The following is a 27,592-nucleotide window of genomic DNA, read 5'->3' on the forward strand; positions in this document are numbered from 1 at the left end:
TCCACATGTCAGTGCTTTGCTTGGCAAGAAAGAGATATTATGGTGTTGGCCAGGGACCTCCAAGATTCAAGGCCAACACTAGCTGCATTGGAACTTTGGGATGTTGCACCCCACCCCTGAAATATCTTATGCTAAAGCCACAGCAGGCAATGTCAAAGAACTTGGCTTCATCGCTTTACTTCTACTGCCTTCTTGTATGCCTGGCTGGAGGACAAAAGTAGTAATCTACTTGTGCCAACTAAGAGCCTCCTATACTAAGGGAATATTTTTGTCGTGTACTTTTGGCTAGGCTGCAGCCCCTTTACACTGTTAAAGCAACATATCTGTGATAAAATCATTAATGTATCATTGAGATGGTCCCATGATCATCTTCTTCCAGTATTAATTTATCACCCACTGCTGTTGAGTCTCTTGAACTTGTCTTGGCTGGGAGAAAGAATCAGGTGCTTGTGGTCCCAAATGCTTTCTCTTTGGCTTATTCTGAAATACCTTAAACAGACCAACTATGACATTTGCCTTTACACTCTCATAAAAGTAAGCCTTTGAGGTGCACTGACATTGCACTACCTTAAATTATGTTACTTTAAATCACCCAACATTGCTGACATTCTTGGTCTTTTTGTGCCTACATCCTGTGGTCCTCTTCCTAGTGACAGTCACAGTCTTCACTTCAGAATGTTCTTTCTAAACCTCCTGCAGGATGATATTAGCAGACCCCGTTCTTCTTGTGACAGTATCACAAGACTTCAAAACTGCTTTTATGTTGTGATATGAGAACCAAATAAACATTCATATGCTGTCAGCCAGAATTTGGACTTCAAATTTACCATTGGGCTCTCGGCAAAAATGTAGATTTTTCTCCTCAGATATGTGATTGATCAATGAATAGATTTTTTTTTCCTTGGAGCTAAGGTGTAATCATTAGGACTAGTTTAAATAGCTAGAAACACCGAAAACTTCTTTTATTGTAGGTAACTGTTGAGTCTGGCTAGAGCAAGAATGGTGATGAGGATCTTGCCCTTGGAATAATGGATGAACAATGGGATTTGGGTGTATAGCAGGAGGTGTGGCTGCATTCAGTTGCGGTGCAAATAAGGCTGGGATATATGCAGTATGTGGCAGTAGGGGGAAGTTCAGTGGGGAAGAGTGAATAGGGGTGGTGGAGACCAAGTGCAATGGGTGTCCTGTCAGCAGAGCAGGGTGGGTGGGAATGAGAGCTGGTGCTAACGGAGAAAGTGATATAGGGGCAAAATGTGCCTGAGAGAGGGGATGGAGGTGTGCAAACGAGAGATGGCTGCCATGGGGGTGTACAGCTGCTGAGACTGCAAAGCGTTGCAGTAGTGTATGGTGTATGGTGGTGACTGTTGCATGCTGCTGAACAGGGATGGCAGGAACTGCTGGTGTTGCAGAGAAGGCAGCTGGTCCTGGGGCAGGCAAAACTTGCAGGTGTTTTGCCAGGAGTTGTTTCTGCATATGCTGCTGGGCTTGCAGCTGCAGCAACCTGTATTTGTCTACTTCCTCTGGTGAGAACATTATAGGCTGCTGCATTAAAGGAGGGGAGATGGATTTACTGTACGCTTCCCGGTCATCTACTGTATCATTGTACTTCTGCATAGCATTATCACAAACAGTGTCTGAACTTCCTTCTGCCCGGTTTGAGTCCATGTTCACATCATGTAGTTCTTCTTTGGTCTCTGTTGAATTAGCAACAACAGAATATCTTTTAGAGGGAAAAGCACCAGGGAAATCATTTGGTACTGGGTCACAGCTTTGTATAAAGGGTTGCACTTCACTAATGAAGAGATTGGATTGTTCCTTTATTGCTGCGTTCCTTTTCATGCTCGGGTTCTGATAGCCTGTTCCTATCTGAACAGTGTCTTTAAAAAGACAGTGATCATAATCAGTGCCTGTTGAAAGAGCAACATGGGTTATCTGTGAAGTGTCACATTTGCTTTTTTTCACATTACTTTCCAATGGACTTCCACTTTGCCCTAGGTCATTTTCACCAATGTTTAGCAGTTTCTCTGACAAAGGTAACGTATCATCTACTGATGACGAAAACTGAAGTTCAGAGTGACTTTGTGACGGATCCTTTACTTCTCTAACAAACGTGTTTGAAAATCTCTCTGAATCATGCAGTTGTTCCTGGATTTTCTTAGACTGCACCCTTTCTAACAGTAACTTGGCTGTCAGTGACTTTCTTCTTCCACATACATCTTTTGTTGAGGTTTCTAAAGAGCAGGTAGGAAAGTCTTTTGACTGGCTATCTCCATTCAGAGATTCATAATGTGCAATTTCAGCTTTTCCTGTGTTGATGTTAGAATCTCTTTCTGTGTCCTCTCTTGTTTTGTTCTCATAATTGTCATATTCTTTTGAGAAAGACCCTGCACTGCTTTCTCTTGATATTCTGCTGCAAGATGATCGATCACTGCTTCTTGAATCTGTGGTGGAAGAACTTTTGGAGTCATTGTAGCTTCTACTTCTACTGTGCACTTTGCCAAAATGCCAGTGTCTGCATCTGCTGTGTTTAGAACCATCTCTGTGCTGTAAAACTTTACGTCTTGAACATTTTTTATGTTTAATTGTGCCCCTCTGTGTGCAGTTTCTACTTCTGTGACATCTAGTATGGCAAAGATAATCCTTATCTGCATCATCAGAAGTGAAATTACAGTTGTGCTTTCTGTGTTTACATTTGTGCCATTCATCTGTCTTGGTTTTTCTTTTGCAACAAAAAAGCAAATTATTTCTGCTGTGATTGTTCAATGTGGGACTGGAGGAACTGTTCATGTAGCTACTTGTGCTGCTAACTGAAGTATCAGAATAGCTGGAATGTCTGTCAGAGCAGGATTTTTGAGGAGATGGGAATCTCCAACATCTTGAGTAATTTTCATATCCTTCATTTTCTGAATGCCTGCTATTTGAACCAGATTTATAACTAAGGAAACTTCCACCGGAATCTTTTCCACTGTCACTTATGTCACTGCTGCAGCTGGCAACATTCTGAATGGGTCTGCAGCCATTTTGGGTTTCATGTTTTTCCTCAGAATAAATTAAATCACACTTTTCAGCCTTAGATTTTTTAATCCTGGCCATAAAAGCAGAAAAGGAAATGCTTTCATTTCTTATGCTCTGTTTTTTTCTTTCACAGCTATAGAAATGATGCCTTAAAGATCTTTTCAGTATTGTTGTATGAAGATCTTTTTCTGTGGTAGAATCCTTTTGTGAGACAGGCACTTTGGGTATGTTTTCATTCAAATAATCCGAAATGTATTTTTGACCATTTCTGTTCATCTCTTTCCCTATGTCTGACTCAGCTTTTTGCTTGGCCTTTCTTGGATCTAGGGAACCTTTCATCTTCTTTGGTTTCAACAACTGATTATCTTGTTCATTTGACGTTTGCTTGTGTTTTATTAAACCTGAGGGTTCATTTTCATCCACAGTCTTATTTATAGAGTGCTCTTTACAGCCTTCTTTGCTTGTTTCATGCTGTTTACCATCCCTGTGATTTAAAGAGAGTCTGAAGTCAAAATACAGTGGATTACAGCCATATGAAATACATGGCTCAGTTTTTGTAAACAAAAGTAATTCTGTTGGCCACTGCAGAGCAGTGTTGCCATCCTTGCTCACTACGTGGAGGAAAGGCAGTGCCTGGAGCTTAGCCTCTTTAACCACTGTCTTCCTTGGAAGGGTTTCCATATTCCTGTTTTTAATTTCTGAAGTCTCTAAAGATCCTTCTCTCTTTACCATGCTAGGACAGTCATTAATGTAGCTTGCACATGTCAGCTCAGGTGATAGCTGTTGGGGGAGCTCAGAGAGGTGTGCATTGCTGTGCTTGTAGGTATCTGATTGTATACAGAAACTGCTAGCTTGGCATGAAGGTGAAATAAGAGTTTCCAGCAATTGCTCAGACACATTCAATTTGCTCTCTTGTTCTGTTTCTTTTACTGAACCTGGAAAATCCAAATTTGAGAACTGCATTTTGACTTTGGAAAGTGAAGGATGAGCACTGACTTCTTCTATTTCTCTAACATTACATTTATCATTTTCTTTCAGCATTTTAAGTTTCACAGCTCCATGACTTGATGCACTGTTGTCCAAATCCATTTGGTCTTGTGGAATTGGTGTCCCTTTATCTAGACTTGCTTTTACATCCTCTTCCAAACGTATACCAGAATGACAGCTCTCAAGAACTTGCTTTGTTTTATGATTGGGGGATTCACTATAATCATTTCCTTCTTCAGAGTTCTCACTGAAGACCGATGCTGAGGATTCAAGCTTCAAAGGGACTTTTTTAGAGAATGAGAAAGACACTCCTGCTCTTTGAGAAGCACTGGTACTGTCTGGGAACACTTGTAAAACTTGATTTCCAAGCACGTGGAGTCTTTCAGTAGGTGACTGGCGCCTGCTTATGATAAGCTGCCGTTTTTCTAGTACGCTGCTGGAGATAGCTTGTCCTGTACTTGTGGTGGTGCTTTGAGATTTGGCTGTGACCTTGCCACCCTTGTAGGGGAAAAATGCATCTGGTGATTGCTGCTTTTCAACTAATCTGGGGGCTTTAAGTGTTGGTCCACTTCCAGCAATGCTGTAAGAAAGCAAATTAAAACATTGAATTAATTAACCAAACTAAAACAGAACTCACACTTGACAGACAATACCTGTCTGGTAAGAAAAAGCGTTACTTACAGGCACTTCCACTCATATTCTGTACCTGCAGAATCATTCTTTAACAGAAAAGGCAACATTCTGCTTAATTTGTGTGTCTGTGTAGGTATGATTTCTTTTTGATGAAAAAATTTTATTTTACCTTTATGTTATTTCACAATAGATGATTTTGTGAAATATTCAAGGAAATAGTAATGCTCAGACTATCTCCAAACATTGGTGGGGAAAAGGTCAAAAGGTGGAGTTCAATTAACATTAACGGCAAATTCAGCACTCTCATTATCACTATCATTTGACTTTGTCATGTTTTCTCCTTCCATACTGTCTTTCAATTAATTTTCCTTCTTCTCCAAAACCTCAAATGTTAAGTCCGTGGTTTACTTTTCTTGTACTTTAATACAAAATAAATCAGCCTATTCTAAGAAAACTTGAAAAACGTGGTTAAAAAAGCAATTGTTGATTGCTTTTAATAGAAGACTAGCTGAATGGAGTTATTGGAGTAACTACTGTTCTGGTTTTTTTCCATTAGGGATGTATGTAGCCACCACATGAATGTTATTCTAATTAATATTGAAACATGTATTTCATTGGTTACATTATCTACATTTGCTATCAAAGCCATACCACAATTCACTTTCATTAAAAAAAAAAAAAAAAAAGGAACCTGCATCAGTAAACAATTTGATTAAGAATAGAAAATATTTTAATCACATGCAAGTAAATTGCAACTTCCAGATCTGCATAGAAGTTATAAATAGTCTGGCACGTTTTAGACATGCTGTAAAAAAGCATTGATCTCCAGCAGCGGGAGCAATATAAAGACTCCCTGGGTAGGTTCACCTCAGAATATGAGATTATACACGAGCTTCTGATAATAAATTTGCATTTGTCACAAATTTAGCATCAGGGAATACAAATCCATCTCTATTTGTAGATCAAGAAGAAATTCTGTCTTATACAAAGTGAATGAAGAGAGCCTTTGCAATGTCCCCTTGGAATAGCAAAGTAAACGTATTTTTTCAAATTTCCTGTGCACCAGATTAACAGTAATTTTATTGTCAGTTTTTATTAGCATGTTGCAAGGGACTCTGTTGGAATGTGAGACACGTTACTTGGGGGCAATAACAGCTGTTTGCATGTGCAGACTTCTTGGGAAGGCTGACTTCTGTCTTGCCTGAGCAGCCAGGTGTGTGACCCGTCAGCCAAGATCACATCCCAGCTGTCCGCCACCCATCTGTCATTATCAATAAGAAGAGCAAACACTGTCCTTCCCAGCTCTTTGTGATCGATTTTAGACTCCTAGTTCTTTCTATAAGCAGACTCAGTTCCTTTCCTGCCTCATTTAGATCTTCCTATTACTATTGACCTTATCAGTCTATCTGAAACTACATCTTCAGATACACAGACATAAAGGCATCTTCCCTCAGGCCATTACTTTTCTTTACGTAGATTTGTATGAAAATGGAGTTGTAACCATAAAAGTGATACATTAGCAATAAACTGTTATATTTCAGCTGAAATTTCAAAAGCAATTACATTGGCCAAAATGAGTGTATCATAAACACTGAATTTTATTATTTCTAAGGTACTGTAAGCTTGATATGAATTTAAAAGGATGCTAGTTTAATTATCTACTTAACCCATTATGGTCATAGATTAACATAAGTAATTGGTCTGGTAGAAATCTATTCTACTGAAGCATTCAGTGTCATTAAATAAGGGAGATTTCTCAAAGTGAAGCTTTATTAGTGTAAACTTCATACTGTATCGTGGTATTCATCAATAGAACTAACACTACTGGGTTAATTAAGAAAGTTAATTACTTGTTTTTCATTTGTATAATGATACTTCCATTAGTCTACAGAAAAAAAATGTTGATAGTAATCTCAATATACTGAAAGTAATGAAAATGATTCACAGACCAGGCATGCATTTGCTAACAAGTGTTTTTCCTCTCATGTTAACTTACTATAAAATGATAAGACAGTAATACTTATCTACTCAGGTCAGTTTTAATAAAATAAAATGGTGATATAAAATCATCTTCAAACCACTCAGTTCACAAGAGATTAGATAACTGGTTACAGGAGGGTAAAACGCAGGCCTTCAAATTGCAAGTAATTAATTCAGGGACTTTCAATTTTATGGTTTGTGGAAAAGGAACATTAGGAATTGGGGACAGCTGAAAACAGGTTACAATAAAAGCAATGTCTGTCCATTAGAGAGTAGAGGAGTAAAAATTTGAAGATTTCTTCTGGTATTGAGGAAAGAGGGTATAAAAATGTAGTATAAATTTTAAATACTTGCCATTCTGACTGTTTCCGTAACTCTGCAAGCTGGTGGAGCCGCTTGAGTGCTTTTTCCTGTTTCTTTTCATCTTTCCATGACTTTGAAGCCACATTTCGAGCAAATTCCCTTTGTTTTAAGTCTTTCAATCTCTGTTTGAAAAGAGCAAAAAGAGAAGGGATTAAATATGTAAACAGTGGCTGCATTACCTCTTACTGAATTTGCTTTTGGTGAAGTTAGTATACAAATGGGCAGTAAGAATATACTTAAAATGTTATCATCCTAAAAAGAGATTGAAAATACAATTCTGGTTTAACAAAATTATGTGATTGGGCCATCACTACTCAGTTCATTTACAGCATTGTATAACTGAAGACTTTGTTGATACAGGTTTTAATACTGAAATACATTTGTCTTATGCATGCACACGTCTTCTGTTGTGTGCAAATACATACATAAAACCAGCCTTCATTTAATTCAGTTAGAATTTTCCAGTCAAATCCAATCAGTGTAATTTAATCCATGTACTGGAATAAAGGTAAGCTTTTGACTATAATGGATTGTATAGATCTCTATACTTGCACACATATAAATGTGTGTGTCTCTGTGTTGGTTTTGTAACTTTTAAAGATATTTGTTACTCAAAGGAGAGAACTACTGCCTGAAAGATTTCATCAGGAAACTTTTATGGTTATATTCAGAATTTTTTTGAATCATCTCGTACATCTATAAATCACATAATTCCTATTGAGAAAGAAAGACGATTTGCCTATATTTCTTTATTACATGCTTTTCTGGTGTGATAGAGTAAGACAAAGTAAAGAAGACACAAAACAGAAAGAGTCAGAAATATCCTCTTCAAAAAAGTGGTGCTTTGAGTTCACTGTGTTCTTTGAGTTCACTGTGCTCTCCAGCACTCAGTGAGCAGTACACAATCTTATTACCCTGGAACCTGCGATTTCTGTTAAGGTTCATGTTTCAGAGCTCCACAGCTGAAATTCCTTGCTCCACTCACGACCTCCTGTGCTGTGGTGCTCAGGGAAGGGAGGTTTAAATGTCGGAAGTAAGCTGTTGTGCATTCAGCCACACCTTCTAACTAGAACCCTAAAGGACGACAAGGACAGAGATGTGAACCCCTGAGGTTAGCAAGGCCCCACAGGGGGATCTGGATAGACTGGATCAATGGGCCTTGGAGGGAAATGATTGCTCCACCACTTACATCTTTTTCCTTTCCCTGTCCATTTGCTGCTTGCCTTGCCAGTCAGACAGCATTCAGTTCCTTCAAGTGCATTGCCTCCAATTTACAGTAAAGTAGATCAAAATGTGAAACAATGTTAGTTTTGGTCCAAAGAAGAAATCTGGTTTTAGTAACATATTAAAGCCAAAGCTGTAAAATAAATCAGAGAATCTTTCCAGTAGGTATCCACACTTTCTATCACCTTTCATATCTATGTGAGTATTAAGATATTTAAGGAGTAATGATTCAAACCTCTGTGAAAATAAATAAATAAATAAAAACAACCAATACAGGGAGCCTTGAGCCCTTATTAGCATCCTTCATGTGAAGAAAGGGCAAAGAAATACATTTAAGAAATGTCTGTTAGTGCTGCTTGCTGCGTTTTAGCTGTCACCATGAACTGTTCTGTATCACACATAAAGCATTCATGAGGAAAAACAGAAACAGTTACTACCTGTCAAGGAAACAACAATGTGAAAGCTAGTACTGCGGAGCACGGGTATTGCAAAGCAATGCATTTCACTTCTTTGACAGTTAGAATGATAATCAACAAAGCAAATGGACCAACACTAAGAATAGAAGTCCTAGCGGTAATTTTTGCTCTCTAATGGCATATAGCATGTGTCAAGGAAGAAGAGAAAAGAATACAAAAAAATGTAGGTAAGCATAGCCAAGAACTCATCAGTTGGAGTTGAAATCCAAGAAATCAAAAGCATCTGCAGTCTGAGCAGAGAAAGGTCTCTCCCTCCACATGCCCTCATCAGAACAAAGCTTCACTGCCAGAGATCCAGTTAGGAACTGTAATGAAATTTGTCATTATGTTGGACAGAGAATGGGATTGCCTACTGAACCTGCAAAAGCCACTGTTTTCCTCTCTAATAACTTGTGCCACCCTCCTTTCAGATGCACAAATATCTTTCACAGGTGGTGAACAAAAGCATGCAACTGAGCTGGTTCCTGAATGACAACCCCTGAGCTCAGCAGGTGTGCCTGAAAATTAACAGAGCTTTACACGGTAATTGCATTTTGCATGTAATAGGGTACTTAACTGGGCATCCAAATACATGCACGTGGTAAAATATGATTTATTTAATTGCAATGATGTGTTCTGTCCCTCACCTGCTACAAATTTCATTGCCATGGAATCATATTTCATTTTTAGACTCATTCTTTCTAAATAGACGCATTCTATTCTTTCTGTTTTTCATGTAAATGTGCACATGGACACTGCTATATCTAGAAGTAACCCATCTTTTTCTGTTTTTTTTTCTTTCTTTCTTTTGTTTTTGGTAAAAATCCACATGGAATATTAAAAGAACACAAAGTAATATTCTCTTGATTGTGATTTGATTATATAATTGGGTCTGAGTCACATTGGCTCATCTAAGTCCCACTCAAAAATTGCTGAATATGTTTTTTCCTCCTAAACTCCTGCATGACTCAAATCAGCAGATTCAAATTAGTCAATGGAGTTCCATCTTCACTACCTATCTTTGCAGGATACATTACTAACCAAATACTCTACCCACACTTCAGCAATTTCTGCAAATTCTTAATTTACCTATTTATTTATTTATTTATTTATTTATTTATTTATTTATTTATTTATTTATTGTTACTTCACTATGGCCAGTACACCTGTAGCATACTTATCACTGGCTGCAATTGTGGTAGTGAGTTTATTTGATTTCCAGAGTTATGATTCTGACTGTTTTTTCTTCATGTGATAGGGAGAATTTTTATGGATTGCCATTCATCCGATCAAATTTGGATGCCTGTGGCTGTTTCTCAGTTCTTCTAACAGCTACTGAAGAAAAATAAGCTCTTTTAGGGACGTAATCACCTCATCTTAAAGCAGCTGTCTAAAAAAAGTGGGATAAAGTGAGATGTAAAAGTAACTTCTTGTTTTCAATGGATGCAGATGGCATTAATGGTGACTATCTCAGACAAACAGCTTTTGATAGACAGATGAAGACTGTGCTGTTGATACACTGTCATTGCTACAGATAGTATTCATGTCTACAAGTTCACTAAAAGACTACGCTTTATTAATCTACTTTTGGCATATATAAAACAAAGTCAAGAAAGACAGTTGGTACCTTAATATAAGCTATTAATAAGATAAGGATTTTATATTCTGCACTTCAAAGAGATTCATTTGGTAGGGGATACACAGAAAAAAAAAATGGAAGAAAGCGCGGTCATTAAAAAGCACAAATACATTCAGAAGCATAAAGATGTGCACTGTTCTGTCATTCCTGATTTCTTAACCATTTCCTTGCCAGATTTTTCAGACCTCTTTCTTATGGAGGTCTTTGGCTGCAAGAACCCTTTTTATCATTTTTCTCATGCACTTTCTCACAATTTGAGGACCACAGGGAACACACTGGGGGAGAGAACATCACCTTTTCAGAATTCTGCTGCAGGTCATGTTCAACATCTTACAGAGATCTATGTGGAATTCTCAGAGTGCCTCTACTTCAGCTCTCCAGGAGCAAATAGGTGTTGCTGCAAGTACATTTAGAAAAATGTATTCTTCTTCACAATGGTGTAACTACTTTGATTTAAATAGAAGGCAACTTTGGAATAAATCTGTTAAAATTTCACTCATTAAATCAGAAAATGTCAGGTCAGTATGAGTAACATGACTTATATTCACTTGTTTTTTTTCATTCACACTAGATGCATCCCACAAAATATTCTTTACTATAAAGCACTGGTCTCCCAGATAAAAGGTAGTATGCCCTTCTGCTTACTTCAGTCAGCATAAGGCGCATGTTTCCTGCCACATGCAAATAGCATTTTCTGAATCTTAAGTCCATAAATTAACATATGTGTTTGAGTGCATGATTGGCTTAACTTCGTTGAAAAGCACCTTGAGTTCTAATCAAATTCACCATAGAAGGCTCAAATGAGAAACAGGATGGAGTATGATTTTCATACCCTAACACTGGAACCAAGTACATTATTTGTAAATTGAATTTACATTGCAAACCATAGCAGGAGAATGATAAGAGTTCACGGCTGATGCTTACAGTATTAGTCTCCAAGTGAAAGAGAAAAAACAGCAGTGAAGAAATTTGCTTTACTATGGTAAACTCCTAAAAATATATGTGAAAGGCTGTTACAAGAATTTACATTGAGATATGAAACTCAAAAATTGCCTGACAAAGTATCATACATTTTATACATAATTATTTACGGATCACTTTAAAGTGTGTGATAATGACCATTTTTTGGAGTAGATTTTATTATAGCCAGTCTTAACAGGTTCAATATTTTTAGCAGGAGTGAATGGGAAAATTGTTGGTTTGGGGAATTAAATGATAGTACAGAGGAAAAAATGTCAATCCCTAGACATGCCCTACAGAATCCAACCATCAATGAGTAAGTTTTTGATCATAGATCCAATTAAAAGGAGAAATTACAGATAGGTATTTGGAGGACTTATTTTCACATTTCTCCATAGAATCTGTCCCTAAATTCTTATAGAAAGATCTGATATTTTGCAATGTGTCTTGGTGCCAGAAAGCAAAAAGATCTACTGCTTATCTGGTTTGCTTTTTTTTTTTTTTTTTTTTGTTTTTTTTGAGCTTCTTACTGTTCAGCCATATCTGCAAATATTCTTGCTAATTATACTGATTTCACCCACTGCCCAGATTATGAGTTTGAACTAATGTAATTCAGAGTACATTTGTATGGCACGTGAGAAATTACTAAGTACAGTTAAAACAGATGGATTTCAGGCGGCCATTTCCACGTGGGAGAGGACAGAACAGGCACTTTGTGGCATCACTCATTTGAAGGCCTGAGCTATTTGTGGGTTCAGCATATGCTCTTCTTGACCACCCACATTTATATCATTTCCAATGAATTTGTTGTCATATGCTCCAGCAAGCTGGCTGGATACTGCATGATTTGATTAGATACATTCAGTACCATTTTGGAACACAGAGTAATTTACCTACTAAAAGTAACATGTTTCAAAGAATCTTGCTACAGGCTTGTTTCTTCACTGCATGTTCATGCACAGCCTGCCTCATCTGTGTCTCGTGCTGATTCTTAGCTACAGAAAAACAACAGTTTATATATTTCATTTCTTTTTCTTTCTCACATAAGCAGCTCAAAGAGAAAAAACAAACAAAAACCCCAAAAACAACAACCAAAAAACCAAACCTGGTATTACAGATGCCATGCAAGACTTTCTCCTATCAAAACATTCAGTACTTGTAAGCTTACTTTAAAAATGCTTTAGCCTTCTTCGCATCTTTTTGAAGCCTGCCTCACTGTTTAGTTTTTCTTTTTTCTAATTATGACAGTGAAAAACAAAATCACATAGTTTCAGATATTCAAGAATTCAAAAGGCAGTTCAAATGAATGGCCTCAAAATTCCTTCAGTGTGGTCATCAGAATTTCAGAGTCACAAAAATCTCAGATATCTTATGAAACACATGCTTTTACCATGATAATATTCTCCAAATAAAGAAATGAAGGCAAAAAGAGATGGAGTAATTTATGTGAAGAATAAAGAAGAGGCCAAGTCAGCACCCACAAATGTACATTTAATTAGCACACGTCACTTGTTAAAGCCCATTGAAGAAGAGGAAAGATGGTATCTAAATTAAACCTAAATTTGATTTATCTTTGTCATCTGTTGATTCTTAGCAACTGTGATAGTGATGAGGGTACTCTAATAAAGCATGAAAGCAATCCATTACAAAACTGTGCCCATAGTTTACCTTAAGGAAACATGAATCAGCAGGCCACTAAAGAGCGGCTCTGGACTGCTGTGCTAGAGAACAAACCCATCACCAAAAGGAGTCACTTTAATATGTACTTGAGATAAATGTAGTGTTTATGATAGGTGCCTTTCACTGCACTTCAGATGAACATTTATTTGGTCGGGGCAAAAAGTGAAAAATCCTATATGCATGAAGGATATTAAAACTAGGTATAAGCAGAAGCATCATCAAATGTTTCCAGGAAGTAGAATATTGCTTTTTCTAATAGGAAGTAATAGCTATCCTTAAAAAACCTTTTAGGTTGTTTTACTTGTTAAATCAAATGCAAAACATTCTTTATCTTCTGCTTACTCAAGGAAGACAGGTCTCTTCTGGAGTAGGGAGAGTTAAAGTAACCAGAAACCTGGCTGGAGTACTATAACAAAATGGCTGATCAGAGAAAAGAAGGTTTAATAAATGACATCTATGTGTAATATTTGTCAATAAAAAAGACAGCAAATGAGTTTTATAGTCATCTGAAACTTTAGTCAGACTGAAACTTTTCAATAACACAAGAGTGAGGACATCCTTATTTCCTACTTTTTAATAGAAAAAGTGACAAAATCTATTTTACATAAAACAAATTAAATGAAATTAATTATATAATCATTCTTTAATACTTTATGAAGTGCTGTGTCAGTCATGCCAGCATTTTTCCTGGCACTACTGTCAGTATGACAGATTTTCTTGTTTGTTCCCTTTAAATAGTAACATGATTTCTAGCTTGATGTAACTTCCTCCGGTGCTCTGAGACTTATTAAGAATCAACATTAATGAACAAGAGTTTATGGCCATGTCTTTCCTAACATTAAATGTAGGTTACCTGAATCTGCTGGTATCAAAATATTTAGGTTTAAATTATGCTATTTAATATTCTTCCTAGTTGCTGCTAGAGTGGTACTTCACAATCATCATAAACATCATAAATGTGACTAAATCATCTGGCTTTGCCCCAAGGATAGAACAGAAAACTGTATTAAATAGTCTTTTTTACATCACCGCTGACAAGTAACTCATTTCTTTTTGGATCAGAAGATTCTTTATGTCTTCAATATGCTTTCAGAAACCTTCTTGCCCTCACCTCTGATGACTACAAATTTTCCTTTTGCTCTTTTTACTTCCTCTATCACTTTTTTCCAATTTCTTCACTCCTGATTTATGATCTTTACTATCCATTTTTCCTTTCTCTCCTTTATTATAAATTTAAGCCACAGAGAATTGACTTCCCTTCTGAACAAGATTAGCTGTTTATAACCTATTTGGTCTTTTTTCAGTTGTGGGATTTTGTTTCTTAAACCATCTGCCAAATGCTCTTTAAAATTTCCTAAATCTCTCTCACATCTTTCCATTTTAATTCCTCCTTCCAACCTACTTGATCATCCTTTTCACCATCATTAAACTCTTACTTAAACAAGTTTATGTTACTAAATACAATCCAGTCAATTTTTCCTATATACCATGTGCTGATCATCATGATAACTAATAATGTGTATGTAAAAGATCTACTCTGCAGAGCTTCATAATGTGGATGAATCCAGACACAATTTAAAGCATTTTTGTGCTATCCATGACAGAAGAGAGGCCCACAGAGGCAACAAATTTAAAAGGATAATCTGTTAATTTTAATTTCCTCATGCATGGGACTGGAGTAGCACTTTATGTTCCGGTCTTCAGTTTATTTAGAGGAGGAGATAAACAGATGTCCCATTTGTTTTCAAGGTTAATTCACTCCTGCCACTGCCTGGTTTAGCCTTTGATTATCTGAGACAATCTTCTGAGAACACATCTCTGTAAATTATGAAATTTACCGATTTAAAGATGGATATTTTGATCATATATTATTCTGTCATTTCTTTTCCAATTCTGTCTCACGTAATTATTGTGTTGTGTCCATTAATTTTAGTCTTCTTTCTTCCCTGCATGACCTATCCATCTCACTTCCCAGTTCATCAGCATTTCCCACTGAAACCACGAAAGCTGTAAGGTGCTTCCTAAGCAAAGAGAGTGTGTCAAGGAGAAAGATGACCAAACTGCAGAGTAAATGATGCCCTAATTTTCCATTTCGTAAAGGAAAAGGTATATTGGTCTATCTAGTGTACTTTTTATTGCCACTTACTTAAAATATTATTTATTTGAAATCTGTTATTTGTATTTGGTCCCCTTGAACAAATTGCTATTGCAACCTGCAGTGCCTGGGGCTTGCAATAAGACAGGGAGATAAAAGCATGCGCACAGTCAAGTATGTGTCTCGGCTCACTGGTGTGTGACAGGTCACTGAGCTGCAACTTGACGTACTTACGTTTTGATTCCATAATGTAAAGTTAATTTAATACTCCCTTGAAAATGAGTGGAAGGGATCACCTTGCATATTTTGGAGGTAATGGAAGGCAACATTTAACGTCTCCTTTTCCCCTCTTACCTGTGCTCTAGACTATGTCTCAATGTATTCACTCAAATAATTCTGTAAATGAACACTTACTTTTTCATGTAAACATGGAAACTTTTAAATATTATAAAGCTGAATTATCACTCACGGCTTCTAAATTACATTTTGCCTCTTCTCAAATTCTCTGTCTGCCACTTGACATAAACAATGTTTTGAGCAGGCTTTATTTTATTATTTGCTCTCAGCAAAGTTTTATTGCTGTAAAATTTGAAGTTGATCTTTTATTTACATCATTGCTTCTTATTCTAGCACTCTGCTACAGTCCTGAATTTGAGTTATTTCTTTTATAAAAGTATGGTTGTAAGTTTATGTACTCAAATAGAACAACAATTCTCTTTAAATATGCACCATCTCAGAGAAAACACAATGATAGGAACTGTATATTCCTTGTCCTAAGTGACTCAAATGCAGACAAGAAGTAGGGCACCTGGATCATATTTCATTTTAGTTTTTGAAAAAGATTTTATTGTTTTTCCAGGTATTAGTGGTTTAATTTTAAAAAGACCTTGTTCAGCTTGATGAACTCTGCAAATAAATAAGGAATTATATAAAAAATGATTTTCATTTCCTAGAAATAACAGAAAAATCACTTTAGTAATTATTGCATACTTCTTGTGTGCTCCAAGCTTAGATTTATTGGCCTATATTTTGCATGCACACTGGTTCAATTTATGATTGTTTTCAAATCATAAGCCAGAGTCTTCATTTCCTGCTTTAACCAAGCATAGGGATATTATGCTGTGCTAAATTCCAAAATGGGAAGAAAATTAAAATCTGATCAGGGCTATTGAAAGTCATACAGAATCATAGAATGGTTTGGGTTGGAAGGGACCTCTAAGATTATCTAGTTCAACCCCCTGCTACAGGCAGGGACACCTCCCACTGGACCAGGTTGCTCAAAGCCCCATCCAGCCTGGCTTTGAATGCTTCCAGGGAGGGGTCACCCACAACCTCGCTGGGCAACCTGAAGTATGAATGAATGGAATGCCTACTGTAGCATGGGCTCAAATATTATGAAAGGCATTGGAAGACTGGATTTTTCCTTGAAAGAAAGAACAAGATGAGAGTAGTCCAAATATACTGAGTTCCTTGAAAAAGGCAAAAAAATACAGCGTACCTTTTAGGCAAATTTTCAGAGAAAAATATTGATAACTGTGATTAAATAAATTGTTTTCTTTTACCCTTAAACTTATTTCTTTACTCAGTAATTAGTCTGCTAATTGTGACTTGTTCCTGCACATAGTCAGACTGTTATCTAAGTCTGAAGAGCCAAGCCAGACTTGCAGTAAATGCAGAAAGTTATATCACTTCTGCATATGATTAATTACCTTGCTGAATTTCACAGATCCTAAAGGAGAAGTGTAAATACAGAACAATGGAATATTGCACTTCTTGCACTTTTGTTTTCAGTATACATCAGTATTGAGAAGTTTTTATTTTGAAGGAACAAAAGCCAAGAAGAGAAAACATATGCATAGAATAACTCCTACAAGGGGCTTATGTCAATTCCTTCATATTTACACATTTGTTTAAGGAAACAGAATTTCTCCTTTGCAGGAAATTTTATCATTTTGTCTTACTGGGAGAAGTAAATTTATGAAAACTTACCAAAAAATGAGAGTTTAGAATATGTTCAAGAGGCATGATGTCAATTCATCTAAATAACAATGAAACACACAGTTTTAAAGTTACACCTTTCATCATGTTGATTTTAACTCAGGAATAGTAAATATAATATGTTAAAATTAGTATTTTAAAATATTTTGAAAGTTGCACTGTTTAAACAGTGTGTTTCAGTCTTCCTGAATGATTTCAACCTGTTTGAAGGTTAATGATATAAAAAGAAAAATTTTTCAAAAAAGAAAAAAAAATTCTGGATATCTCACATTCCCCCCAAAATATTCTGCTTTAAAAATAGTGTTTTCTGATGGCAAGACTGTTTAGTAGTTAACTTTGTATTAAGGAAACATTCACTTCTTTTTTGTGGTCACATCACCTGTGATAATATATTTATTTGATATTCACATGAATATAATCTGTATTTCTCTAGATATTCTCCTGCAATTTAATCTGAGAAGATGTTTAAAGTACCCTCATCTTTTTAATGGCTCCTGGTGGAGCCTAATTATTATGAAATTGCTAAAGCAGTGAAATGATAATTAGTCTGGGTTACTTCCTCTATATTTTCCTTGGAGACACATTAAAAGATGTTAATTAATGCTGTTAACTAAGAAAAGGTAATAAATTACTAATCCCACCATCTTTATTGGTATCTTGGTGATGCACAGAAATATTTCTGGTTTACTTTTAAATATTTGTTTTTGTTATAAATGCCTCTTAAAGACGTATGAGGTACATGGTACATTTCCTCAAACGCAAACATTGTTGATTAGTGTGACTTTAATGCTCCATGGGAATCAATTATGCAGCTAAATTCTTGCACATTAATTACTGCATGGAAGATACAGATGGTCAAAAACGAACAGAACTATAATAGATACAGATTCTAAACAGATGTTCATAGGGCTGCATATACCTTTGTGGTCACCAGTAGGATTAGAAGAAACATTCTTTTTCCAGAAAGATGTGAATAAGAGAGCATTGTTTAAAAGTTATACAGAAGATAATAATAGCATAATTTTTCTGCAGATATCTGATGGTAGGACTATTTAATTGCCTAATGTTTCCAAAAGTCTGACTGTGGCAGAAAATTAGCCCAGGGTTTGTGAAGATTTTCTGTAACCTGCACAGGTTCCTTAATCTTGTTAAATACTATGTTATTCTACAAGTCACTCCACAAATATGAATCTAAGTATTTGTGCATAGAGAACAATCAAATACAATCATAGTGTCCTGTAGTTCTTTATTTCTATCACCTAAAAGCAGCTTCCAGAGCCTGCCCTTAAATGACACTAGTTGCAAAGTATATGGCATACAAACAACATTACCAACTGTTCCTCAGTCTTTTGAAGCTGGCACAGGAGGTATTCTATGAATCTGTGTCCAGACTTGCTTAATCATTAACAGCAAATTGTCATTCAAAGAATTGCTCAGGTTGGAAAGGACCCTCAGGACCTTCAAGTCCAACCTCAAAATGTTGAAAATATGATTGCCCCAAAATGGTTGTGACTAGTGTGGGGTCACATGTTTTTTTTTTCCCCTAATAAATCTTATCCTTCAGATGCCTTGTTTATGTCAATAAACCTTTGGTTATACTGCATCAACCATTCCTCCTGCCTGAAGAAATAGTTATAAAACTTGAGCAATTAAAAAGTGTACCCTCTGAGAGGAATGGAAAGGACACCTAACATTCTCTACCCAGCATTCTGGTTATTGCTGTGTTTTAAATGCCAAAATCTGATAATAAACTTCTGTAATTCCTGATATAATGAAATACTTAAGAAATATCTTACAGTCATTGGACCATCATTAACAACTATGAAATTAAGTGTCCCATGGGTTCTTTTCCAATTTAAAGAGGGTTAAATTGCTAATTTACATGCTAATTAGCATTCATTCTAAAGAACACCAAATGTAATTCCACAGCATCTAGCATTTAACAATTTAGCTTATCTAGATATTAAATTTAAAAGCAACTCTGTGTTATTTGTAGTAGTTTCCGATGACATTTCTTTGGAATCTGTTGCCTCAAGTAACCCCCAGTTGCCAAAGTGTGCTCAGTGGTATTTGATAATGCTGCTTCTGCTCTGGAGTTGCTCTGGTATATGCACTTTCTGTAGTGTGCAATTGAAGCATCTCTATGCAGCACAGCTAAAAAATTCAAGCCTCCTCACGTAATATTTAAGAAAACAGTGCATGATATCATGAACTAGGCATTTATTTTAAGATCACCTCAAACAGGTAAAATGAATGTACTTGAGTAATGCGAGGATATGGTTTACATCTTTACATGCTACTTTTGCTCCTATGCTGTACATTAACCTAGCTTAAATTCTGATGTTATCCTGTGTTGCTTTATGCTGCCTTTCTTTACATCAGCTTCTGCGATGTGACACAATCTGATTGCCTGTTTCACTTCATCACAGCTTCAGAATTTCAAAGATGCGGGATTGCAGGTGCTTTGAAGCAAAACAGACATGATATAAACATGCTTTTAGAAAGGCAGCATTTCTCTGTTTCTGAATAACAGAAAGAAATATCCAGGCCAATAAAATAGAATATTTTGGTCTTATGTTATCTATCAGTGATAGAAGATGAAATTGTATTAGAGTAACATCATTACACATTTTATTTTATTTTTTCAGATCCCAGTGATTTTTGATGTCATGTAAGACTTTCATATTATTTTCAATATATAAAGTAACATTTTGTGCCAACATAACATCTGTGGTATTTTTGTTAAAGGAATTACCTTTCAAAATAACAGCTAATTTTCTTATATTGTACCTGGTTGATTTGCTCAGTTCCTCTGCTTTAAGAGGAATGGCTTCAGTATCAGTGGCTAACCTCGAATGTCTCCTTCTGTGCTTTACCCCATTATTCCCCTTTATTGATGAATTATTTCTCCAGCTATTTCTTCTTTGTTCTTCTTATTCCCCCCCTCCCCACCTTTTTTGTGTACACACCTTTCATTTTATCTTCCAATTCCAGAGCCATACTTCCATGCCATTACGTTATCTTCATCCACCACACCTATTCCCATCCTTACTTCCTAAACCCACTTTTTCATCTGACATTATCCGTTCTCTCATAGATAACCAGCAGCTTTGTCTCTTGTACAAGATAGATGAATTCTTTCAGTAGAGTTCGTCCTTAGCACTGAGTCAGAGAGTTTTCCTTAAGGAAAACATGCAATTCTCTGAATAAAGATTATATTAAAGAACAAGTGCATAAAAGTATTAAATAAGGTCAACCACACAGTATTGATTCTGGTGTCCTGGCACTTCTCTATGCTTTACTTTACAAATATTATATATATTTATGTTCTAATTTAGTAAAGCCAAGAGTCCAAAAACAAAATTTCAGCCCAAGCTCTAAAAGCAACAGAAATTGGGTCTAAAAAAACAAAGAGTTGGAATTCTTAATAATAGGAATCACAACCAGTCCTATAATTAACTATCCAGTAAAAACTATAGGATAATCCAGTTCATAATCTAAACTAATTTAAGAAGAAAAGTTTAAAAGGATTTAATTCACAACAATAAATTCTAATAGAATGAGATGCAAATGTTAAGACAATCGTGGAAAAAGTGAAAAAAGATAAAATAAGAACTACTCAGCAAGAAATTATCAAAATCTCTCTCTTCAGGAAGTTACAGGAGGAGTGAAGTTGTTTTGGGGAGGATGAACAAGAGCACACAATGAACAAGAGCACACAATGAAAAATCAAAAGCTAAGAACGTGTGAAACTACCGAAGAATTAGAGCAAAAATCACTGATTTCAGAATAAGCAAGAGAACAGTGTTTCTCTAAGGCAGAAAGATACTGAAATGATAGTATGGACAATAGACCATAGAAATGAATTATTTCCTTTTAGCTTTGGTTTTCATACTAGAGAAGACATATGCCAGAAATGTACAATGTGTGCACAGTAGAACAATGAATAAAATAACAGATAGTTAGGATTCTTCTGCTTCAAAAGCAAAGGATTCTTGAGAAAATAAATATTGTGATGAAAAAGGTTTCTGACAAAGTGTATATATCCACAGATGATCATTCTAAGTATGCCTCGACTGGAGATAGTCTAACTGGAAATAAACTTGCCGAATGCTAAATATAAATTGGTATTTCACTGAAATTAGAGAATAAAGTGTGGGAAAATCTGAACAACTGTTGAGCATATTGAATCATACTTTCATCATTTGATTTCAGAAGCATCTGAGATACTTATGGTGAATATTCTGGAGATGGAAAAAAGAAATTATAACTTTCATCTCTAAAACCTCTCTCATAAGACATCTAAGTTTGCTTCATTTTATGCATTTGAACGGTTTTGTTTAATTTTGTGAGGCTGCTTACAGGCATACGACTAAGAATATTCACTGTTATTTCCAGGACTGGGCCTAATTTTACACTCTCCAAATTGCACACAAAAAATCACTTGTTTGTGATGGTTCCTTTTGATCATGGCAATTTACTGTTACCTAAGAAAAGGAAGACAGAAACTACCATATATTCAAAATCTCTCTCTCATTTCAAGTCTACTTATATACTAGCTGAATGAATCTAACGTCATGTTTCTTTTATCTCTTTTTCTCTTGTTGTCTCCAGGCCAACTTTTAATGCAAATATGGTTCTGTCTTTCTTAAGAGTGCTGTGACAAATGTGAACATTTAATTTAAAATATGCATGCATTTCTTAACAAGCATCAATCTAAGCTGATTTTTGTTGTTGTTGTCGTTGTTGTAAATTTAGAGGTTATTTTCTGAGGGGAACATGGAGAGAGCAGACTTCAGATGCACAATCTGGCCTTGAAACAATTTTAAACAATTGGCCCACCTATATCTCAAGGGAAAAAAAGCAGAGATTATACATACACACATTCTCATATACTTTCACGCTGAGGCAGATCTTTCTCTTTTCGTTTGTATATTCTGACAACTAAATACATGGTACTTTGTCTGAAAAAAGGTTTATGGATGGTGTTTGCCTTTGCTCCCAGATCCCAAGGTGAAAACTCTGAGCTACTTCCAAACCAATCTTTGCTCCAGGTGAAAATTGTTTGGGTAATAAGAGATCTGTATCCAAGTGCCAGAATGTGAGATTTTCCTCCAATAAACACATCCTGGGAGAAAAAACAACACCCTAAAGATGAATGAAAACAAAATCACAGTATTACACTAATTCCTGGAGCTTCTCTGTGTTTACTTATCTGTGCATTTTCTAGGTGTTAGAGGCAAGGCTAGCTAAAATGTAAGCATATTTACTAGCTTTGATGCTTAACAGTAGCTAAATCTCTGTCTGAATTAGAGTTTAAATCCACAAGCACAATAAAGGCTTACTGGCAAGTGTTTACAGCTGTGCACATTAAATCAGACTTTCATGCAAAAAATTTACCCAAGTGCCAGTATGCACGGATTTAAGTACTAAGATAAAGACATGTGCATGTGACCTAGTGTAGACTTTAACTTCTGTTCATTTACTTCACATACTGTAAAATTCAGATTTTTTTTCATCCAAGCGAATGTGATTAGCTGTATGTCTAAACTTTGACAACAAACTAAGAGACCTGTTTTGTCATGAGAAACCCCAAGATGGCAATACAGCCTTGTTTTTCTTTGCTGCTTATTTCTACTATTATTATTATCATAATTATTTTATTGCAGTACAGAGAACAGATATGTGATTTTCTCTTTTGCTGATATCAGAAGTCATTGCTGATTACTGATGAGGATTATTTCAACAAAAATGGAAAGCTCCCAGTGCTTCGACATTAAGTGAATGAATGAATGCTATGAATGACCTGAGGGAACTAAAAGATTGCATTTAATAACATTAACCAAATAGATATCTCTGTTCAAGTTTGGTGTTCTTTTACAGAAGCAAGTGACTTAACAAGTGTATTTCAAAAAAAATCTGCGCTTACCTATTATTTGTTGCTCAATGTGTAACATAAAGTTGAATATAGGTATTGTATTTACAAGAAGCAGCCTACATTGAACATCTACATCACAATAACTTTCGAGCTAATTCACACCAGGACTATTGTTTTTTCCTAAGTTCAGGGAGTTTATATAGAGCCAAGGTAATCAGTTCTGATGCAGCCAACTTCTCTTGGGGAGAACAGCGTGAGCAAGTGAGAACAAGCATTGTTGCAGGTGCTATGATGCTTGAATGAAAAGATATAGCACATTTACCAAATGTGAAACTGCCCATGACTGCTGCTCAGGAGTTTATAAAGTAATATATTTTGTAAAAGGAAACCCACAAAGAAGGAAAGCTATTTATGTGCTGGGTTAGTGAGACATGCATGCACAGGGCTGTTTTGTAACGTGAGGAGAGGTGTTCTTGAGGGCACCCTCATTCTTGCCCCGTTTTTTGGAAAGTATTGGGCTTAACAATAGAGAGCTCAGGTAAAGCTGGGTGGGAGCACAGGCTTCCACTTACATAGAGATTCAGAGATCACTTTATCCAGCCTTGCACTGAGAGAAATTATTTTCCAATAATAGGTAATATTTATGAGTAATGATAAATGATAATAAATGATAAGTAGTACAGAAGAAAGATGCTGACAACACTAAGACTAATGCTGTTAAGACAGTCAAAGAAATAAGAGCTATTTAATACTCAGTCAAAAGTAATAAATTACATTTAAATGATATTATACCTCTCCAGGATCATTTTAGTGCTAGGAGACAATGAAAATAGAGGCACAGATGATCTTGAATTACTCCTAATTCAGAATTTTTTCTGTATACGTGTGTATATATTTGCATATACATACACCATATTTGCATACATTTGCATGTAAGTAGTGTGTAGAGGAAGAAAGTATCTCTGAGAGTACTGCTCAAGAATAACGTAACCCAACAGAATCCCGGCTGCACAAACAAGGCCAAACTGATTTAATGTTTTGCAGTCCTCTGAGGCCAGGGAAGGCAATAGCTGTTATACTAAATGAGAGGTCCAAAATTCAGTATTTTCTGCTGTAGAACTGGTTGCAGTCATAGCTAAAAAATGAATCACAAAATTAATTTAATAAAACCATAACGTTGGGAGATTAAATCATAAGTCTTTGAATAAAATCTGTTTCTTCTGGAAGGGAAACAAAAGTCTTATGAGAAGTGCTCATAGTGCAATATCCTTTTTTCTGTCTTTATATCTTCTCTAAGCAGCATTGCCAGTTTAATACAGATTTCTAAGTAGTAGCATTTAGAAGGGAAATCACAAAGGGAAATGGGACTATACAATATTGTTACTGAGCTATAAAGTCTCTCATTTTATTTAATCTCCATAAGAAAGATTTTGCTCAGAACATATCCATGTAGACAACATATGGTACCCTCGAATTTCTGCTGGGAAACAGAAAGGGGAATGGAAGTTTTCTGGTGGCTTCTACACTTCCCAGAACTAACATTTTGAAGTTAAGATAACTAAAATTGACCTATCTCAGAAAACTATCTTGATAAAGTAAGAATAGTATAGATTTTTCTGTGACTAACAATGAAAGTCTGAAGAGATGTAGCATTCATGTTATTCCTAGAGGCAAGGTTCCAAAACTTGGCTGAGCAGTCAAGATGTGAGAAGGGAGATGAGACCGAATTACCGTGTCACATCAGGAGGATAGCTAGCTAATCCTGCGCTAGCTTGAGCTGCTGAACTACATCAGAGAGGGCAGTATGGGATGAGCTTGTATTGACAGTTGATATTCTGTACGTGTTGTGTATTTCCATGAGACTCTGAGTTCACAGTAACATCAGTCTGGCAGGTTTTAAGGCACTGAATTTACCTACAAATTAAAGGCAGTTTAATGGCTTAAACATTCTGTTTTACAATGCAGGATTCCAAAACCTCTGCTGCAACAAACCAAACGTACATGGTGCATCAAGTAGGCTGTTTTATTTTGTGTAACCTGTTCACTGCAGAGGGTGTAGAGAAGAGGGAGGGGGGCAAGGATTGATTCGTTTGAATTCAGATGCATCTCTGACAAGTAGAAAATTGGCTGAAAGGTGAAAAATTATTTGTGCAGCAAATGGGGATTTATATGGATTAGAGTCACATGCTTAGGATATGGAAATGTTTTGTGTTATTAGAACCATTTTTTACAGATTAACTAACGAGTTGTGATGTAAGGAATTGTTTTGGGTTTAATAAATAAATACGTTAAGTGAATCTATCTGTTGTTTGAGAGTGATGGGCTAGAAGAGGCTTATGGACAGCAAAACCTGGGGTAGTTGGTTTCAGCAGGATGGTTTGTCGTAGTGCATGGGCAGTTCATTCGCTTACTGCTGCAGTAGGCATACACAGAAAATGCCAGAATGATTTACATCTTCTATAATACTACAAAGAACAATAAGATTGCTTATAGTGAGAGCAAGGAATTCTGCCGTTAGCGCTGTTTGATCTCGGCACTTATTATTTCTCATTCTCTGGAAGAAATACCTGCAGCTTCTAAATTCTTCATAGATTTGCAAGGAAGCCCCTGACCTCCATGTACCCAGAGGTGTGATCACCCAGGAGACATTAATGCCCTAGTAACTCCAATGTGCAGAAATACATAACGACTTGAACTGCGTAACACATGTAAGAGCAAGGAGAAAAACAGTAATATAAGGTGCATTTATGGAAACCTCTATGTAGCAACACCTCTAACTTCTCACATGCTATTTCATAACATATGGTAAGTTACACAAGAGGTTCAGTTCATTTCTGAACTTTGCAAATGAGTTTTATAGAGCTCTGGAATGCTTGCAAGAATTAATTGCCTTTTTCTTCCACAGTGTCAACTGGAATATGTGTTTTGCTAAAATTAGTGGAAAACTGTGATGCAGGCAGCAAACATGGAATGATAATATGTATACATTGGTATGGCACACCTACACATACAGACCTGGTTAAATAGGTTCAAAAATGAAAAATAATATCTATTGTATTTTTCCAATAATCTAATTTCTTTTTTTCAAGAGTTGCAGTTATTTTGATCTGCATATTCTATCCTGAGAAACTTCATGAGACACAGATTTTAACTTCAGTTCTACATTTGCTTAAAAACAAAACAAAACAAAACAAAACAATAAACAACAACCTGTTTTTCTGCCCTTGAAACAGTATAACTAGCTTGAAGGATCATACTTACTTACAGCCTTACAACATCATCATGTGCCTCCTAAAACCAAAAGAGGAATGCAGATATTTGAGGAGATGTTTCCTCATCCCCCCATCCCCCTCCTTCCAGTTTATAAGTTCATATTTAAATCTATTTAAATATTAGAATTGAGCAGGTGATCCTTGGAAAGAGGCATAGATTGCGGAAAAGGTTAAAATGATAAATATTTTACATTTGATTTTGATAAAAAATAACATGTTAGTATCACACGCTAACCTGTCCTTTACTTGAGTGAATTTAGAAATCCCCCAAAATCAGGAAAGACAGAAGATGGGCAGCTGTAACACAGACAGACAAGTGTCAGGTTTACCTGCTTGTGAGCGTGGTCATAAGAATTGATGTGGTTGTCAAATTCCTGGTGTTTGTGGTACTGCTTGTCACACAGTTCACAGTAGAAGTTAGCCTTCACATCCTCCAGAGCCTTGGCTGCAGCTTTCTCCTTCTCAGCATAGTCCTGAAAGACAGAAGCAAAGGGAGACACAGATCATGAGCTCACACTGTTTTTGTCATCTATGCTAAAAACACCAGAAACTGGAACTGCTAGCTCACCGGGCTCCACCTTAGTATCAAAGTACACACTAAAAAGCTTTTTTTCTCAAGTTGGATTTAATTAAATAGTTGTATTACTTGAGTAATTACTCTTAGCACTTCCTTTAGATACTGTAGTAATCAAAATACAGAGAATTAAGGCTCAGAGGAATACCTTCAGGTCACAACCTGTCTTTTGGGTGGAAGAGTTGAGCGGTGAGAAGTACATAAAATACCAGGAGGATGAGTTGGGTGCTACTGCAGTTGGCACCCCTGCTCCATCTCTGCTCTTTCAGATGCTATTGCTCCGAAGAAAGCAGCCAGTTTTAGCCTGCTACCAAGACAGATTTTCTTTTGTGTACTGCTTTCTACCTTGCATCAAATATTCAACAGAATCAGACAGCAGCTGGCTACGGCCAGCTGAGATTCCCCTGGAACAGTGCCACCATGCTGCTGTGTCCCTTCCCCCACAACCACATTAGGGGAGTTATCACGCCACACAAACGCGCTGCCCAGTGCAGCTGTCATCCAACAGACACAGCCATTGACGTGAGCTGGCACACCTCTCACACTGCCCTAGTGCAAGAATAGGGCCAGGGTCAGGCAATCACAGCTGAAAAAAGGGAAAACACAAGAGGTTTCTCCCTCTGTGTCTCTCAAATGACATAGAGAGCTGTTCTGAAAGGACATGTACTATGCTTTCAGTATATACCTGGTACACAAAGAAAGCTTAAAACATTGGAGCCATTAGTTACTAACCTACAAATAATGCACTTAGATAAAATGGCTTGTTATTCCAAATTGGAAGCAGCCTTCACTATGTTATTATTGTTATTATTATGATTATTATACTTGAATCTTTTACT

At 36.3% G+C, this 27,592-nt stretch overlaps 1 protein-coding gene across 1 annotated transcript in view; it reads right to left on the reverse strand.

Moving 5' to 3' along the window:
- Positions 1-927: 927 nt before the first annotated feature.
- ZNF804B (zinc finger protein 804B) overlaps positions 928-27,592 on the reverse strand; it is a gene marked incomplete at its 3' end in the record, with an annotated part of 214,046 nt that continues 187,381 nt past the window's right edge. The window contains exons 2-4 of the mRNA XM_079538111.1: positions 26,509-26,652; positions 6,970-7,100; positions 928-4,582 (exon numbers count right to left, since the gene is read on the reverse strand). Of these exons, the coding sequence (XP_079394237.1) occupies positions 928-4,582; positions 6,970-7,100; positions 26,509-26,652 (3,930 nt within the window). The remainder of the gene's footprint in view (positions 4,583-6,969; positions 7,101-26,508; positions 26,653-27,592) is intronic.

The sequence above is a fragment of the Tetrao urogallus genome, assembly GCF_951394365.1.
Source record: "Tetrao urogallus genome assembly, chromosome: 7".
NCBI lineage: Eukaryota > Metazoa > Chordata > Aves > Galliformes > Phasianidae > Tetrao > Tetrao urogallus.